This window comes from Schistocerca piceifrons, chromosome 7 (genome assembly GCF_021461385.2).
Source record: "Schistocerca piceifrons isolate TAMUIC-IGC-003096 chromosome 7, iqSchPice1.1, whole genome shotgun sequence".
Taxonomy (NCBI): Eukaryota; Metazoa; Arthropoda; class Insecta; order Orthoptera; family Acrididae; genus Schistocerca; species Schistocerca piceifrons.
Genome location: NC_060144.1, coordinates 448,445,825 through 448,462,703, shown reverse-complemented (window position 1 = coordinate 448,462,703; position 16,879 = coordinate 448,445,825). Strand labels below are relative to the sequence as shown.

Genomic DNA, 16,879 nt, shown 5'->3' with positions numbered 1-16,879 from the left:
TCGAGCGATTTAGGGAAATCACAGAAAACCTAAATCAGGATGGCCGGATGAGGGATTGAACCCTCGTCCTCTCAAATGTGAGTCCAGTGTGCTAGCCAGTGCGCCACCTCGCTCGGTCATCAACAAGACTCAAAATGGCAGCAGACAATGACACCCATGACGATGCTGTGCGCTGGCTTCCTGAAGGTGTGTGATGCAGTCTCCCAATGTCACCAAGTGAACAAAACACCAGCTTCAGCAAATTCAGCCAGCTTTGCAAGTGGACTGACAAATTCTTAGTGGACAGAGTTTAACACTTTGGTCTCAATTGGGGAAAAAAATCTTAAGAAGCAAAAATAATTTAGGCGTGTAACTTTAACAGGCCGTTACTGGTCACAGCAGGGCAGTCAGAAACAGTCTGAAAAGTTTGTACGGGTGTTGCAGAGTAGGTTCTGCTGAGGAATAATTGTTAAGAAAAAATTCGATACATTGTGCCATTTCAGAGTTAGTTGGCCAATTAGACCATTGCGCACGCGAATTCGAGCGGCCCGCCAGACACAATTAGTGTCAGTTGTTCTTGTATTGTAGACGATAGCACATAAGGCTATTCAGCTTTGGGCTCAGGTACAATCCTTACTATTGTCCCATATGCAATTTTCATAACTCTCTCTTGTTCAGATTCAGGAAACCAAACAAAGAAGACATTTGGCAACAGCCTGGTTGGCTAATTTCAATGCTAATTAACTCTGAAATGGTGCAATGCATCATTTATTATTATTATTATTATTATTATTATTAGTTTACAATTATTTCTCAGCACAACTTACCTGCAACATCCTTACAAGCTTTTCAGTCTGTTTCTGACCATCCTGTATATGAAAAATCTAGTGGATAATGTCAAAAGTCCAATAATGCTGTTTTGTTTAGGGACAGGGATTTGCCAGAAAGTTCCCATCTGCATCTACACACCAAAATGACTTCTCTGAAATACACACTTAGCATGTCTGGCAGAGGGTTCTTCGAATGAGACTAAGGATTCTTTGGGGGAGGGGGGAAGAAGCCAACACAAAGCAAATGTAACATGGATAGTCAGTTGTGTACAGGACAACTACCATAGCAACAACCAATCTGAGAACGAGCTCGCCCACATCTTCCGTTCTGTTCTCCCATTGTTATATTGCTCTGCTATCACAGTTGCCAAAGATGCTTGCACAGTAACATAACAATTGTGATTCGTTTTTGGTGTTTGCACTGTTTTTCCATGCGGTGTGTGTATTGCATACGATATAATGCCCAGAACTAATTGTGAAAATGAACAAAAAGGTTATGAGAATATTACCGTCAGACTAAGCAAAGCCAGTACTGCACGTTAATAGGTGCAATGTGACTGCATCAGGAGTGGAATCTACTACCAGTTGCTGCTGCAACCATACAGTGTGTGCAGACAAATGTGAACTGACATCACCCCGTCTCCTGTTCAGCTGCCAATCACTGTGTTTCTAATCGAGGTATTGACAAATTCATAGTATTGACAAATTCAAAGGAAAAATCTTAAGAAAATGTAATTCACACAGAAAAGAGGTAGCTTGAAAAAATACAAGTTCAACTAATTCTCAAGTGTTTCTCATCAGTTTGTAATCTTCAATAGCATATTTCATTGTGGGTTCATTAACTAATGGTGATAAACAGTGTAGTACCCATATGTAATACTATACAGATGCAGCACAATAAAAATGATATAACCACTACCACTCAATGGGATTCAAAATGACAATACCATCTGCTGAATAACCAATGTGATATTATGAGAATTTGAGGGTGATGCCCGTTTCACACACAAGATTTAATGCTGAAGTAAAAATTAGTTAATTATTATTAAATTATGCATCACCTCTACTGCAGCTATCTCAGGAACCACACAATTCATAGCCCCTTGTTATATCACCAAAAAGTTATGAATGGAAAGAATTATTTTTATGTGTGTACAGGATAATACTTAGGAGGTTATATGAAAACAATGAGAAGACTTTGCAGCAGTAAAAATATTGGGAACGAGTGAAAACTGTAAGTAATTTGAATGCACATATAGAGAAAAAGAGGGAAAAAATAATAACAGCAGCAACTGTGGATTCAGTCAATTGATTCCCAATAGAAAATACACCCTATTCGTGTTAACAGCAACCTACACAAGTGTAAGGAGCGCACGGTGAACTACTTCAGAGTCCTGCCTGTGATATTATGAAGCTTCTGCAATTTTCTTTGCTATTTTAGAGGTATGCCTGACAGGGTGGAAGCAGCAAGCTGTCACAATGTTAGGGCCACGAGGAATGGAATGAATAGGCGTGTGTGTCACCTTTTAGTTTCTAAGGAAAAGCTGACCACCCACTGAGTTAAAAGTGGCAAGTGGAGGCAATGTAAATGTCTCTATTGAGGAATCATGAGCCGCACGCCATGACAGAAACTACAATGTTACGCATTTACATGCAAAAAAGACCAATTAAACAAATAAAAATAAGCAGAGGTGGCTGCATCTGCACCAAAGTACTGGTTAATCATAGACTACTGCAAACTAATACTTCCAATTCAAGGCAAATGAATATCCCAAGTACATGGCTAGACATCACGTGTGCGAGAGTCCTGTTTGCATGAAAATGGATGTGTGTTGTTTACTTCAGAAAGCTGTCAATTGCCCGAAAGCTGATTTGTTTAAAAGCTTTCTTGTTGTGCCTGTTTGTGACTCAACATCTCCACTGTATGGGAGTATAAATACATCTTTTACATAATATTGTCATAAGAGAATATTTGGCACTTCTTGCCCCACTGTTTTACTACTTCGTAACTTTCAGCTGAATCGGAATAAATCCATTCTACTTTTCCTGAATAACTTCATTCATTCTTCCCCCTCCCTCATAGCCTGCTCCCAAACCTTTAATTTAAAAATGCTGTGAACAGTTTTCTTCCATTTCAATCAAGTTACTGGTTCAGGTTTGACAATGCCCCCACAATAAACAACAAAATAAGTATAAGAAAAGTTCTATTATGTAACAGACAAATTGTCGGTGATATCTTCATATGTAAGACATTAACTACAAAAAATATGAGAGGGGGAGGCACTAAGTAACTCTTACCAATATTTGAAAATATTATGTAGCAAGGAATCCCACAACCGTTGCTCCAATAGCCATAAATGGCTCTCACAGACTCAAGTGTTTATTGTGTAGTAATATTGTCCAACTGAAATCAGGGTAATTTCCGAGAATGATTGCCTATCGAATGTGCAGGCCCCTAATTTGCGACTCGAAGGCAATCATACAACTCTGGTGGTTCAAGTTATGGCTACTGTTTGCAGCGTTCACTAGAGGAACAACAACGACAAACATGACTTACTTTACGACAAACATGACTTACTTTACTTGTCAGCCACATCATCATCATCATCATGTACCATACCTCATGTTGCATGAGCCACCGAGAAGCAATCCTTTTTTTCCCCCCAAAAACGTGATTGCATTCTTGCTGTGTCAGTCAGTAATATTGGGAGAGTATCAGGAGGGTCAATTTTTCCACAGAATCTCAAGTTGTGAAAATACAGATACTGGAAGAGATAGAGTTTGTCCCTACCTCCTGGATGGCCTTCTCTCTTGGTATTTTCCAAGAATGTTTGCGTATCGAAGCCGCAGGCTGCAAACGATAGATATGGTACATGGGATTCTAAATTGATGAACGGACTGTGGCGGTAGGGCATTACGATAAATTATTTGTGAGATGCTAGCAAAACCCAAACGATTTATGACCGTAGTGAGTGGGATGTCTGGTGTTTTAGACGTTTCTTCGGCTGACTGCCTTGTGTGGAAGAATCTATTTCCATGGTTCCGCAATGTAGAAAATTGTTTGCGTTTCTGTAAGAAATGTGACACTAAGTCGTTTCCTTTGTAATTACAACTATTTTAGTAATGCTCTTTTTTCGTCATTGCTGTAATGACCACTGTAAATATGCTCATAACACCCGCCACCACAGTCGCGTGATCAAATTAGAATCGCACATTCGATATCTATCGTTTGGAGCCCGCGGCTTTGATAGGTAAACATTCTTGGAAATTACCTCTCTTTATCGACGATTTTATAGATTTGCACAAGCATTCGATGTTCTGTGTATGGACAGACTGATCATCCAATGACACAAATTCAACAGAATGATCCACAGTTTCATGTTGAAATCCTCCTTTCTGTAAGGTCCTGTATGACTTAAGCCCATCTGTTATCACTTTCGTGCCTGGCAAAATAAAATGCTTACGCAGAGAGACTAATGATTGCTTCTCCCTTGAGTAAAAAAAATATATAAAACTCTTGCAGGAATCTCTTTCAATGCTGCCAAATACGTTCAACTTCATTTTTCAAGGGTCCTCCTCACTGGTGTTACCTGGTAGCTACATGTGATTCATCTATTTCGACAACCTTGTTTTGTCCGCATAATGGAACATACTCATTCGTAACTATGACGTAATGGCTTCTCGGCAGAGTTCGTGGACAACTCTGTTTCAGAAGCTGTTGCTTGTAGCATATAGCTTCTCATCCAACAAGAATTAAAATGATGCTCTTCTTGAGGTATAACTTGGACCTGTCAAAACTTGTGTTCTTTCTGATAAATGTTCTCTTGTGACACAGGGTGCAGGACAATTGCAAAAGAAAATCAGCATCCACACCTTTCTTGCAAAGTTTCACGGAGCTGAGTCCATGACATTCTTTAGAGTTCCTGCTACCCTCATTGCAAGCAATCCAAATGCCCAACAAAATTTCAAACAACTTTCCACCCTTTATAAACAAGGAATTAGGTTTCACCGTGTGAGACTATCGGCACTTGAAATTGGAATGCTTTCACTCATTGCTATTCACCAACCAAATACGATAAAGTAGGCTATGTTCCCCTGGCAATGCACCAAACAGTTTCCATAATTCACACCACCAGTCATACGGATTTGATATTATTCATCATAAGGGGCCCCTGCGTTTGATGGGCAATCATTCTTTGAAATTACTGAGATCAGTTTTAATGGTCTGCGCAATCCCTATTGAAGAAGGTTATACATACTGTAGCATGTAAGGGTGGAAGTGTGCAATACACCACATTTCACGAAGAGAGTGAGATACATTCAATTCAACCTGAACAAATTTCTACAAAGAACTGACGAAAGTAATGAACTGATAAAAGTAAATGACATAAGATCATAACCTTGGCTGGAAGTGTATGAAAGCACCATGGGGTACTCAGCAAAATTAAATTCCTAACTTAGCAGGAATGCCAGATACCACACTGTCGATGATAAGAGGAAACTGGAGATCATGGTGTCATCAGAAAGCAGAAGTTTTCATTTTGCTAGTAGCTGTTCTCAGAACTGACCAATAATATCAGGTCACTCTCCAGTGAACATATTCACTTTTCTTGCAAGAGTTGTCATAGCCCAGAGGAAAGATCATGTAATCTATCAATCAGAAATCAGTATATATTTTTGTTTCTTTTACAACCGCTGTTACAGCACAGAAATACATAGAAAACAGCCTACACACAAGATAAATTACACAGTTCATCTGCTTAATTTGTGATTGGTTGTTGCTGCAGTTTGCAAATGCTTCCACAAGTGAGTCCCCGGTCCACTGAAATGTTCACTGGAAGTTTTCAGACTTGTTTTGTCCTTTCTGTCTGCTTGTGTTTCACTCCAATCCAAGTGAGTTCCACATCATCAAGAGCAGACATGTTCAGTATGAAGGCAGAGTTGACATTAATAATGTGCAATATTATTGTGCTGTTCTTGGCTTCGCACTTCTGCACAATATACTGCCAATGTTACAGAACATGTGAGGGCCACTATACTGTGTGGAGGGGCAAAAGAGAACTGATAGGCTATTTCCTTTCACTACTTAGCTACACTCAATTATCACTTTGTCATTCCCATATAAGAGTAGCATTAAAATGCACTATCACAGCAACTTACATGAGTTACTTCCAACTACAACCTTGGTCTACAAATCAGTCACATAACAAAGATTGTTTCTTTGGGGGGGGGGGGGGGGGGGAGATATATTAAAGATACATTACTGATGGGACCAAAGTAATATGAAAAAACAGAATAGAACGCAAAATAAAATCCATTCTCTGATAGCCAAGGTCTACTGCGATTACTGTTCCAAAAACTATTAGCTGTCTGTCACATAGTTTTGATTCAGACATACAAGACAGCAGCTGGTGTTGCAGAATCAAGATTTCTCTGCTTATAGGCTAAAAACGCAAAAAAATTCAGATGATGATCATCCTAATAATCTAGCTCATTAATACGCACATCAAGAACATATCTTGCCTAATATCTAGGTGGGATGATGTTTATGCTTCCAACATACATTCAAAACTAACCATCCTGTTTAGTAAAAGTTTTTCCTTTCTCTTTTGCGACTGACAAATCCGAATGTACCATCACTGAGGAAGAAGACATTGTATGATAAAGCTACATCATCAGATAATACATTTGCTGTCTTGTACCTTGTACCTTTAAAAATGCTTACTGTTGCTTGAGCTTAGTCAGCCTAACAATACCACTATTAAGGTATCTCTCAAAGCTAGACACTGAATAGTAGGTCAGTGTAAAAATGTTGATGCTACTGCCCCATCCCCACCCAAATTAAATTAGAAACATGATGAAATTAAATTAAAGAACTAATAATTTCTGGCATTCCGTAAATGAAGCAGCCTATTTACTTTACGAATATAGGGCAACATCTGTTTTTACTAGTTTATTGGAAATCATGAAAGTTTAATACTGAATCGAAATGTATTTTGGCGACCAATGTTAAATTTACGCTCTACACTGGCGTACACGAGAAGACCCTCAACTACGGCAATGTTGCCGAAAAAAAACCAAAAGCTGTGTACTAGTCTGAAATAACAGCTGCACCATGACGTGTCAGCAAACGCTGAAGACCTTAAGAGTTAACTTTAACTTGGCAAACTGAAAGACCATGCGTAAAGGTCTTTATTATAGTAACTGTCACAGCATCGGGGGCCCAACAACCCCCCTCCCTCCCACCCGCAAATGCTAACGCTTAACAATAATACACATGGTGAGAACAATACACCCGATATTTACTCTCCAATATGAACACTTTTCATTTACATTTGCATTACAAACAATTGCTTTAATTAACCTTTTGGAGATGTTTTTCCACGGCTTGAACAATAGCAGGTGCGTGTTCGATGTTATCCTCGGCGAGCATGGTCAGCATGTTGATCAGGGGTTTACTGTTCACCGTAAGATCCGAGAGCGACGAGGCATATTCCTCAGCTGCGACGTTAGACATTGCTCTTATTACATGGCACGTTTACTAAAGTCCGCACAGCACTGCGACTTCGATATGAGCACAACTGCAAGATCAAACAAATAACACTTTGATGCACATACTTCACTAAACACTGGGATACTAGTGGAATTTATCGGACCACAGCCAACTCATCAATAACTGCTGAGTAACACACACCGTGCAAACACCTCATAAATATTTACCTCACAACTGGTTAAATCAATTACAACTCTTTCTTCTGATGCCTCATACACAGACTGTCTAACAGATTCTTGCTGGCACTTCATACAAACGTTTTCACTTCCTCTTCTTTCATAAAATCTCTAAAAATGGACTCTTTACGTTGCAAAGGCCAGATGCCCACCAATGTAAAGTAAGCTCATTGGTAGAAGCTGACTACAAGGAAGAGCGACAACCAATAATACTCGCTCTTACATGAGAAACCCACCTGACATACAACCGTCGTGATTGGTTAAGATGTTACGCCAATGGAAACTAGTAGTTTCCAAACTTGTTCCCAGAGGACGCCCCTGGATATGTTTTCTGCTTATGACGACATGAGAAATTGTAAATATCACTGTATCATTCTTAATTTACCTTATATGAGTTATAATTTGCAAATGATATGCATTGAAGAACGTTAAAGTAGCTTTAAATTCGGCTACCAGTTGCAAAACGTTGAACTATTGATGCTTTGCGTAGCCTCATTAATTGTATACGTTTAATAATTCGCAGGTGTGAGTTGTTCTACATGGATTTGATGGATTACCAAGTTCTAAATTGCCTTATTGAATTTAAATGGAGGATTACAAGTTTTTGTTCAAAGTTGTCCTCGTTGGAAACGCGGGCGTTGGGAAAACTTGCCTCGTTAGACGCTTTACACAGGTATTTCATATGATGCACTGGCGATACACGTCATGTAGTAGTTTTCATGTTGTAAATTTGGTGTTGACGTTTCAGGGTTTGTTTCCACCTGGCCAAGGCGCTACAATAGGAGTCGATTTTATGATTAAAACAGTGGAAGTCGATAATGAGAAGGTTAAGGTACGTTTAGAGAAAAGATCTTGGTTCAACAGTAAGGCAGAATAAGTGTTTCTAAATCTACGTAATGTACCTTTCTCTTTTAGCTCCAGATTTGGGATACAGCTGGTCAGGAAAGATTCCGATCTATAACACAAAGCTATTACCGTTCAGCTCATGCCCTTATACTGGTCTATGATATAAGCTGTCAACCAACATTTGATTGCCTTCCAGACTGGTTGCGTGAAATCGAGGAGTACGCAAGCAGTAAAGTCTTAAGGGTGCTAGTAGGTAAGTCACTAGATCACGTCAAGAAAAAAGGTCCAGCCAACAGATTATTATTATTATTCATGCGATAGTTCCAATGTCTGCCCCTTATGTGTGAAGTTGGGTAGACAAAACATCTGTGTTGTATTTTGAAAAAGTGTGTCAAGGAACTTATTTGCTTATACAGCATGGTATAGAGGCACCTTAGTATTGTCAAACTGTATCTGGATGAAAAGAGTAGCTGTGTCAAGGAAGTACAAAAACAAGTAAGCCTCGAAACGAATATGAACAACATTTTCTACTTATCCCTGTTGAATTCTTTGTTTAGCACAGCAAAATTATGTGGAAAAATTGTTTAGGGACAAGATATAATAATTTATATTTTATTAACACATGAACACTTCACAGCCCATAGGCAATCATGTTTTTTCACAGCTGTGGTAGGTGATCTGTTAATTAAATAGACCACAGTTGGCATGGCCTCTGTCAAAAAGCACTTAGGTAGCTCAGCATATCGCTTAGCATACATCTTGCCTTCTCTATAATGGTTAATGGAAAATCTCATATAAAGATGTGAAACAAATACTAACAAAGAGATAGAGGGGCTGGCCAATACTTACCTCAGCTCAGTACAGCCGATAGATACACATAAAACAGAACTGAATCGGCTGTACTGAGCTGGGGTAAGTACTGGCCAGCCCCTCTATCTCTTTGTTAGTATTTGTTTTATCTCTTTGTTAGTATTTGTTTCACTTCTCTATAATGGTTTTGTTGGCACATTCTGCAACTCCATTCTTATAGGGACCATAGCGAATGGTAGTCTAATGCCTGGTACCAATTTCATTCAACTGTTTCTTAAGTTTTCTATTTGCATATTCTGATCCATTGTCTGATCTAAAAATTTTAATTTTCCTCCCCATTTGTCTTTCGGCCATTTTGCAATAAATAGCAGATATATCACTCGCTTGATCCTTGGTACTAACAAAGTAAACATGAATGTATCTAGAAAAATCATCCACGAATGTCAGGAAATAGTAACTTCCTCATAAGTATTTATTCTCCATAGGTTCACAGAGACCTGTGTGAATGAGTTGCAAAACTTCCGCAGATCTGCTTTGACTTGGTTTAAATGGCAGTCTCGCCTGCTTCCCTGAAAAGACACACCTCCCATTGTACATTATTCTTTCCATCATTTTCCATCCCAGTTGCCATATCTTTCAATAAGTCCAAATTTTGTCTGTTCGAATGTCCAAGTCTCCGATGAGACAAGAAAACTTTTGCAGCATAAGCAGGGTGATTTCCAGTTACAGCAATATCTTGAACTGTATTTAATTTGTAAATACCTTTTACCTTAGTTGCAGTAGCTACAATATCGCCACAAGAGTCAATTATTTTAGCTCCCTCTATCTCAAAGATAACCTTGCTCCTTTTCTTTACTATTTTGCTTACCAACAGCAAATTAGTTCTTAATGTACGTCACGAGCAGTAACAATTTGTATTTCTCCATTCCTGGAAGTTCACATTTTAACTTAGACACATCAACTGTGGAAATTCCAGTGTCAATCATTGAGTGAACATCATACAAAACTGTTGGAGCTTTAATAATATGCACAGATGCCCCTGAATCTAGAAACTATTCTGCATGATTCTCCTCACTTGTTCCAATAAAAGAATAAAGAACAGAAAGTGCCTTACCTTTAATAGTTTTCCTCTCAGGTCTACTAAAATTAACATGCTTCTTTTCATTGATACTCAATCTTTCATTATACTGTGATGAAAAAGTCCAATCTTTTAGCATCTGGAACATGTCATTGACTAGTTCTTGTTCTATTTAGAGTATAAAGCTGACATTGTTTCTATCTAGCAATCATAAGAATCTGGTTCATTTTTTACGTCCTATAGACTCTTTACCCTCAAGCTGTCCACTGTAATGAGTATTCCCAAACTTTCCAGACTCATAATCAAAGGTGAATATTTCTCTGGTAGTCCAGCTAACAATAAAGTGCCAATCCATTCTTATGCAATTTCAAAGCCAATATTCCTCAGATGATTTGAGATTGAAATTATTTTATTAATATATTCATCCATGTTTTGGCACTCAGCAAATTTGAAAGTTGCATAATTCTCACAACCTACAAACTGCCCTATTTGCACTGTCTGTGTTGTACTCATATCAACAGTCACTTTTATTCACCATACACACAGTACAACGTTATACGCACTTCCGCACACTTTTGCCCAAAAAACACATCACCATGAAATTTATTATTTCACTTTAATTCAGTGTTGGGCCCATAACCTGTTGGATTTATTGTTTAGTACAGTGAAATGGCGTGGAAAAATTATTTAGGGACATTTACATATAGGCTACATACAAAATGTCATTTCCAATCAATTAATCGTAGAATACAATTTCACAGCACAGCTAAGCACACTGGAAAAATACTTTATTCATATTTCTCCAGCATTCTCTGTCTACCATCTCTTAAGCAAAGAAATGTACCTCAAACCACAGCTTAATCAAAAATCATTAAGGATGCAAGTATTGGCCTTAAAAACCTGTTTAGCATGACCACTTGTATGCTTTGACCTACAGCAGCATCAAAGTGGCATACATAAATCACTCTTCAAAATCTAGTATGTGTAAAATTCAGACTGTGACCAGAATTCTACCTTCTTTTTTTTTTTCATGCACATGTGATGACACCACATGCATGCCATGCCGTCATGGTCAAAGCTGACATCTGGCACAAGTAGGTTAAATTGAACCATTGTCACAGACCCAACAGCAGTCAGTACTGAGATAGGCAATGATGACCTTATATGTGAAATTGTGCTATCAGTGTGTTTGTACAAAAACAGGCTGAATTCAGGACTTTGGGTTGAAGAGCACACTGCATTGGTGGTGGTGCTCAAAATCTAGTACAAGAACTTCAATACACAAGACTGAGACTGTTGACAAATGGACATGACTAAAAATCTGGACATATAAGAGAAATGAGATATAAGAGAAATGAGATAGGTATCTGCATGTCCTGTACATGCATTCTTATCTGGAAGTTTTTTATCATCACCTGCAGATTTAAGATTTTTGCAACCACTTTAACCTGTGCATTATATTGGAATTCTGACAGTAGGCTTGTGCGTGGCATGAATTTTTGTCTGCCAAATTCAAACATCGTAATTAACATTCTGTTGACGAAGAACGTAGTTGCCCATCGTTACCATATTTTAAAATAACATAGCCTATCTTATTCCTGATACATTCTGTAAATTAACAAATTTTTGTCATAATTAATGAAACAGATTTTTTGAAATTTTCTGCAGTACTTTGAATTCATGTTATAAATTCCCGCCACATCTTGTGTAGTGTTAAACGTTACTCATCTAGTTGGTTTATCAAATGTACATTAATCCACCACAATATTACACATGCTACACTTATCATTGTATTAAGGCATTGCATTGTGTATGTGTTTATGTATTTAAGAGAAACTGCGATAAATTCCTTGATTTTGTGTTCTATAAAGTTCACACACAGGGGTCAGACTATGAAGCAGTGGTTCCTAAGGATGGAGGTCCTAGGACAGCCTTCATGTCACATTGTGGCAGTTTTCGGTAATTGCATTAATGACCTCTGTTATTGCAAATGAAACAAGATTGGCTCAGATGTAAGGCAACTGCTGGTATGGTGGAAGCAGGATCACATGTAAAAGTTGCAGAGAACCAATAAGAAGGGCATGTCAACATCTTGGGTGTCCGTCACTCACCTATCCTCTACAGGACACTCTAACGTTTTGACGACTTAAAGTGTGAGTGTGGGTCTGGGTTATACTGATTTAATTTCCCCAAACCACATTCCACTTCTTTACAAGATGACTTACTTGGGGTTTGCAGACACTCTTCTTTACTGGATAGCCAGCTGCTGGAAACTCTCTTGACTTCTCCATTGAATAATGCTAGCTACAGAAACTTTCAAGCCTATTTTTACAAGGGTAATAAGTAGCCATACAAACTTTACGTTTTGTCAATCAACGATGTATTTGACTTTCAAGCACAATAAAAATTCTTACTTTCAAGTAAGTCTCTCGTATAGTCATATGTTAGAAACAAATGGATTTACATTTGAAAGAAAGTCTGCTTAGACACCATGACTTTCAGAAAAAGAGATCGAAAAAATGTCTTGCCTCTAGCAAGGTTGAGTCAAGAGTCTCTATATGAGTACTTTTTTAACTGTTCTTGTTTCACATAACAATAGTGAGTGACACAATAAGCACAAAGCTGCCTATAGATTCCATGGTTCTTCCATACACACTCACTAATGCATCTATGGAGTGCCTGACAGGTACTTGTCAGTGCCGTTTGATTGCCGCATCTACTTTCTTCCTGCGACTGATTTTAAACCTGCACACACACAAACGTGACGTGTAGTAGGTAGGATTTTACAATCCCACACTCACATCTAGAATATCGTGTGTTCGAGATGGTAGAAGGCTGAGTGGTTCTAGAATTTACACAGAAATTATCAAATCACTACATATCCCCCCTCCTCAGACCAAACACGTGATATTTTATACATAATCATTATTCATATAATATCACTCATAATAACATTTCATATCTTGACCAAAATGTGATATTTTATATATAATCATTTTTCACATAATATCACTCATAATAACATTTCATATAATTACTATTAAAAACACTCTTGACCACAATTTATTTAATAAGGTGACCGGTTTCGATCTAGTGATTCTCCAACAAAGAGGTTCCTACTCAATGGTCTGAAGATGACCACAGTAGTGGTCGAAACCGGTCACCTTATTAAATAAATTGTGGTCAAGACTGTTTTTAATAGTAATTATTTATAAGACATTGATCACTGCTGTTCCCATAATGCATTCAAAAAAAAAAAACATTTCATATCTTAACAGTATACATTTCTTACATATGTTTAGAGACATATCTTCCCTTTGAGTAACAATTCTCTGTCCTTTCTTGCACAATCTTTCACTTATTTTTTCTCTACTCTTTTCTTATTTTAGTTTGTTATTAAGACATGAGCATTTATTCGTGGTTTTAGTCAGCTTTACTGATATTTAGTAATTGTGAGGACTCTTTTTTTTAATTGCAAACTTCAGGTGTTTAGGCCACATGAGTAATCTTTTTTCTATTCTTGTACTACTTTTTTCCTAGTATGTACTATTTTCATTATTTGTAGCTTGGAGGAACTCGGGGAGAAGTGAAAGTGTTCTTTTGACACTCATTTACTTCCACAAAACATAATAATGCTAATCATTCATAGAATTTACACTTTCCAAAATAATTCCTGTAAAATTTGTGACTTTTGTCTTAATACTGTCCCCTTCTCCTAGGATCAGCACCTATTCCCTGCTTGTGGGTTGACCTTATGAGAGCATTTCCCCTTTCCATTCTGGCAGGTACGCCTATTACAAAACATTTCTATTTTTTAGGCCACAGATCATCCTATCTCCACATAGGTACGTCTGCCCTTTATGCTTAGTGAATGCCAGGTACGCCCCCCTTATCCTTTCTGAGCAGGCTTCATGGTTCATTACCCTAATATACATTTCTATGTATACCATAATTAAGTATCTTCTGGTAAAGCTATAAACCTATTTTAAACTTCGCATTTATTCTTTAATATACATCCACTCCCTAGAGTCCTCCTCTACTTATCAACTTCTATACTTTCAATGGATATTATGTCTATATTTCCCCCCGTGAACCATGGACCTTGCCGTTGGTGGGGAGGCTTGCGTGCCTCAGCGATACAGATAGCCGTACCGTAGGTGCAACCACAACGGAGGGGTATCTGCTGAGAGGCCAGACAAACGTGTGGTTCCTGAAGAGGGGCAGCAGCCTTTTCAGTAGTTGCAAGGGCAACAGTCTGGATGATTGACTGATCTGGCCTTGTAACAATAACCAAAACGGCCTTGCTGTGCTGGTACTGCGAACGGCTGAAAGCAAGGGGAAACTACAGCCGTAATTTTTCCCGAGGGCATGCAGCTTTACTGTATGATTACATGATGATGGCGTCCTCTTGGTTAAAATATTCCGGAGGTAAAATAGTCCCCCATTCGGATCTCCGGGCGGGGACTACTCAAGAGGATGTCGTTATCAGGAGAAAGAAAACTGGCGTTCTACGGATCGGAGCGTGGAATGTCAGATCCCTTAATCGGGCAGGTAGGTTAGAAAATTTAAAAAGGGAAATGGATAGGTTGAAGTTAGATATAGTGGGAATTAGTGAAGTTCGGTGGCAGGAGGAACAAGACTTCTGGTCAGGTGACTACAGGGTTATAAACACAAAATCAAATAGGGGTAATGCAGGAGTAGGTTTAATAATGAATAGGAAAATAGGAATGCGGGTAAGCTACTACAAACAGCATTGTGAACGCATTATTGTGGCCAAGATAGATACGAAGCCCACGCCTACTACAGTAGTACAAGTTTATATGCCAACTAGCTCTGCAGATGACGAAGAAATTGAAGAAATGTATGATGAAATAAAAGAAATTATTCAGATTGTGAAGGGAGACGAAAATTTAATAGTCATGGGTGACTGGAATTCGAGTGTAGGAAAAGGGAGAGAAGGAAACATAGTAGGTGAATATGGATTGGGGGACAGAAATGAAAGAGGAAGCCGCCTGGTCGAATTTTGCACAGAGCACAACATAATCATAACTAACACTTGGTTTAAGAATCATGAAAGAAGGTTGTATACATGGAAGAACCCTGGAGATACTAAAAGGTATCAGATAGATTATATAATGGTAAGACAGAGATTTAGGAACCAGGTTTTAAATTGTAAGACATTTTCAGGGGCAGATGTGGACTCTGACCACAATCTATTGGTTATGACCTGTAGATTAAAACTGAAGAAACTGCAAAAAGGTGGGAATTTAAGGAGATGGGACCTGGATAAACTAAAAGAATCAGAGGTGGTACAGAGATTCAGGGAGAGCATAAGGGAGCAATTGACAGGAATGGGGGAAATAAATACAGTAGAAGAAGAATGGGTAGCTTTGAGGGATGAAGTAGTGAAGGCAGCAGAGGATAAAGTAGGTAAAAAGACGAGGGCTAGTAGAAATCCTTGGGTAACAGAAGAAATATTGAATTTAATTGATGAAAGGAGAAAATACACTCCTGGAAATGGAAAAAAGAACACATTGAAACCGGTGTGTCAGACCCACCATACTTGCTCCGGACACTGCGAGAGGGCTGTACAAGCAATGATCACACGCACGGCACAGCGGACACACCAGGAACCGCGGTGTTGGCCGTCGAATGGCGCTAGCTGCGCAGCATTTGTGCACCGCCGCCGTCAGTGTCAGCCAGTTTGCCGTGGCAGACGGAGCTCCATCGCAGTCTTTAACACTGGTAGCATGCCGCGACAGCGTGGACGTGAACCGTATGTGCAGTTGACGGACTTTGAGCGAGGGCGTATAGTGGGCATGCGGGAGGCCGGGTGGACGTACTGCCGAATTGCTCAACACGTTGGGCGTGAGGTCTCCACAGTACATCGATGTTGTCGCCAGTGGTCGGCGGAAGGTGCACGTGCCCGTCGACCTGGGACCAGACCGCAGCGACGCACGGATGCACGCCAAGACCGTAGGATCCTACGCAGTGCCGTAGGGGACCGCACCGCCACTTCCCAGCAAATTAGGGACACTGTTGCTCCTGGGGTATCGGCGAGGACCATTCGCAACCGTCTCCATGAAGCTGGGCTACGGTCCCGCACACCGTTAGGCCGTCTTCCGCTCACGCCCCAACATCGTGCAGCCCGCCTCCAGTGGTGTCGCGACAGGCGTGAATGGAGGGACGAATGGAGACGTGTCGTCTTCAGCGATGAGAGTCGCTTCTGCCTTGGTGCCAATGATGGTCGTATGCGTGTTTGGCGCCGTGCAGGTGAGCGCCACAATCAGGACTGCATACGACCGAGGCATACAGGGCCAACACCCGGCATCATGGTGTGGGGAGCGATCTCCTACACTGGCCGTACACCACTGGTGATCGTCGAGGGGACACTGAATAGTGCACGGTACATCCAAACCGTCATCGAACCCATCGTTCTACCATTCCTAGACCGGCAAGGGAACTTGCTGTTCCAACAGGACAATGCACGTCCGCATGTATCCCGTGCCACCCAACGTGCTCTAGAAGGTGTAAGTCAACTACCCAGGCCAGCAAGATCTCCGGATCTGTCCCCCATTGAGCATGTTTGGGACTGGATGAAGCGTCG

General features: G+C 39.7%; 2 protein-coding genes across 2 annotated transcripts in view; one reads left to right on the top strand and one right to left on the bottom strand.

Moving 5' to 3' along the window:
* The window catches only part of LOC124709005 (pre-mRNA cleavage complex 2 protein Pcf11-like), a 48,588-nt gene extending 40,873 nt beyond the window's left edge, over positions 1–7,715 (bottom strand). The window contains exons 1-2 of the mRNA XM_047240638.1: positions 7,530–7,715; positions 7,174–7,390 (exon numbers count right to left, since the gene is read on the bottom strand). Coding sequence (XP_047096594.1) covers positions 7,174–7,326 — 153 coding nt within the window. The 5' untranslated portion in view covers positions 7,327–7,390; positions 7,530–7,715. The remainder of the gene's footprint in view (positions 1–7,173; positions 7,391–7,529) is intronic.
* A 109-nt stretch (positions 7,716–7,824) lies between these two features.
* The window catches only part of LOC124805342 (ras-related protein Rab-30), a 32,391-nt gene continuing 23,336 nt past the window's right edge, over positions 7,825–16,879 (top strand). The window contains exons 1-4 of the mRNA XM_047265861.1: positions 7,825–7,893; positions 8,062–8,211; positions 8,287–8,370; positions 8,454–8,637. Coding sequence (XP_047121817.1) covers positions 8,125–8,211; positions 8,287–8,370; positions 8,454–8,637 — 355 coding nt within the window. The 5' untranslated portion in view covers positions 7,825–7,893; positions 8,062–8,124. The remainder of the gene's footprint in view (positions 7,894–8,061; positions 8,212–8,286; positions 8,371–8,453; positions 8,638–16,879) is intronic.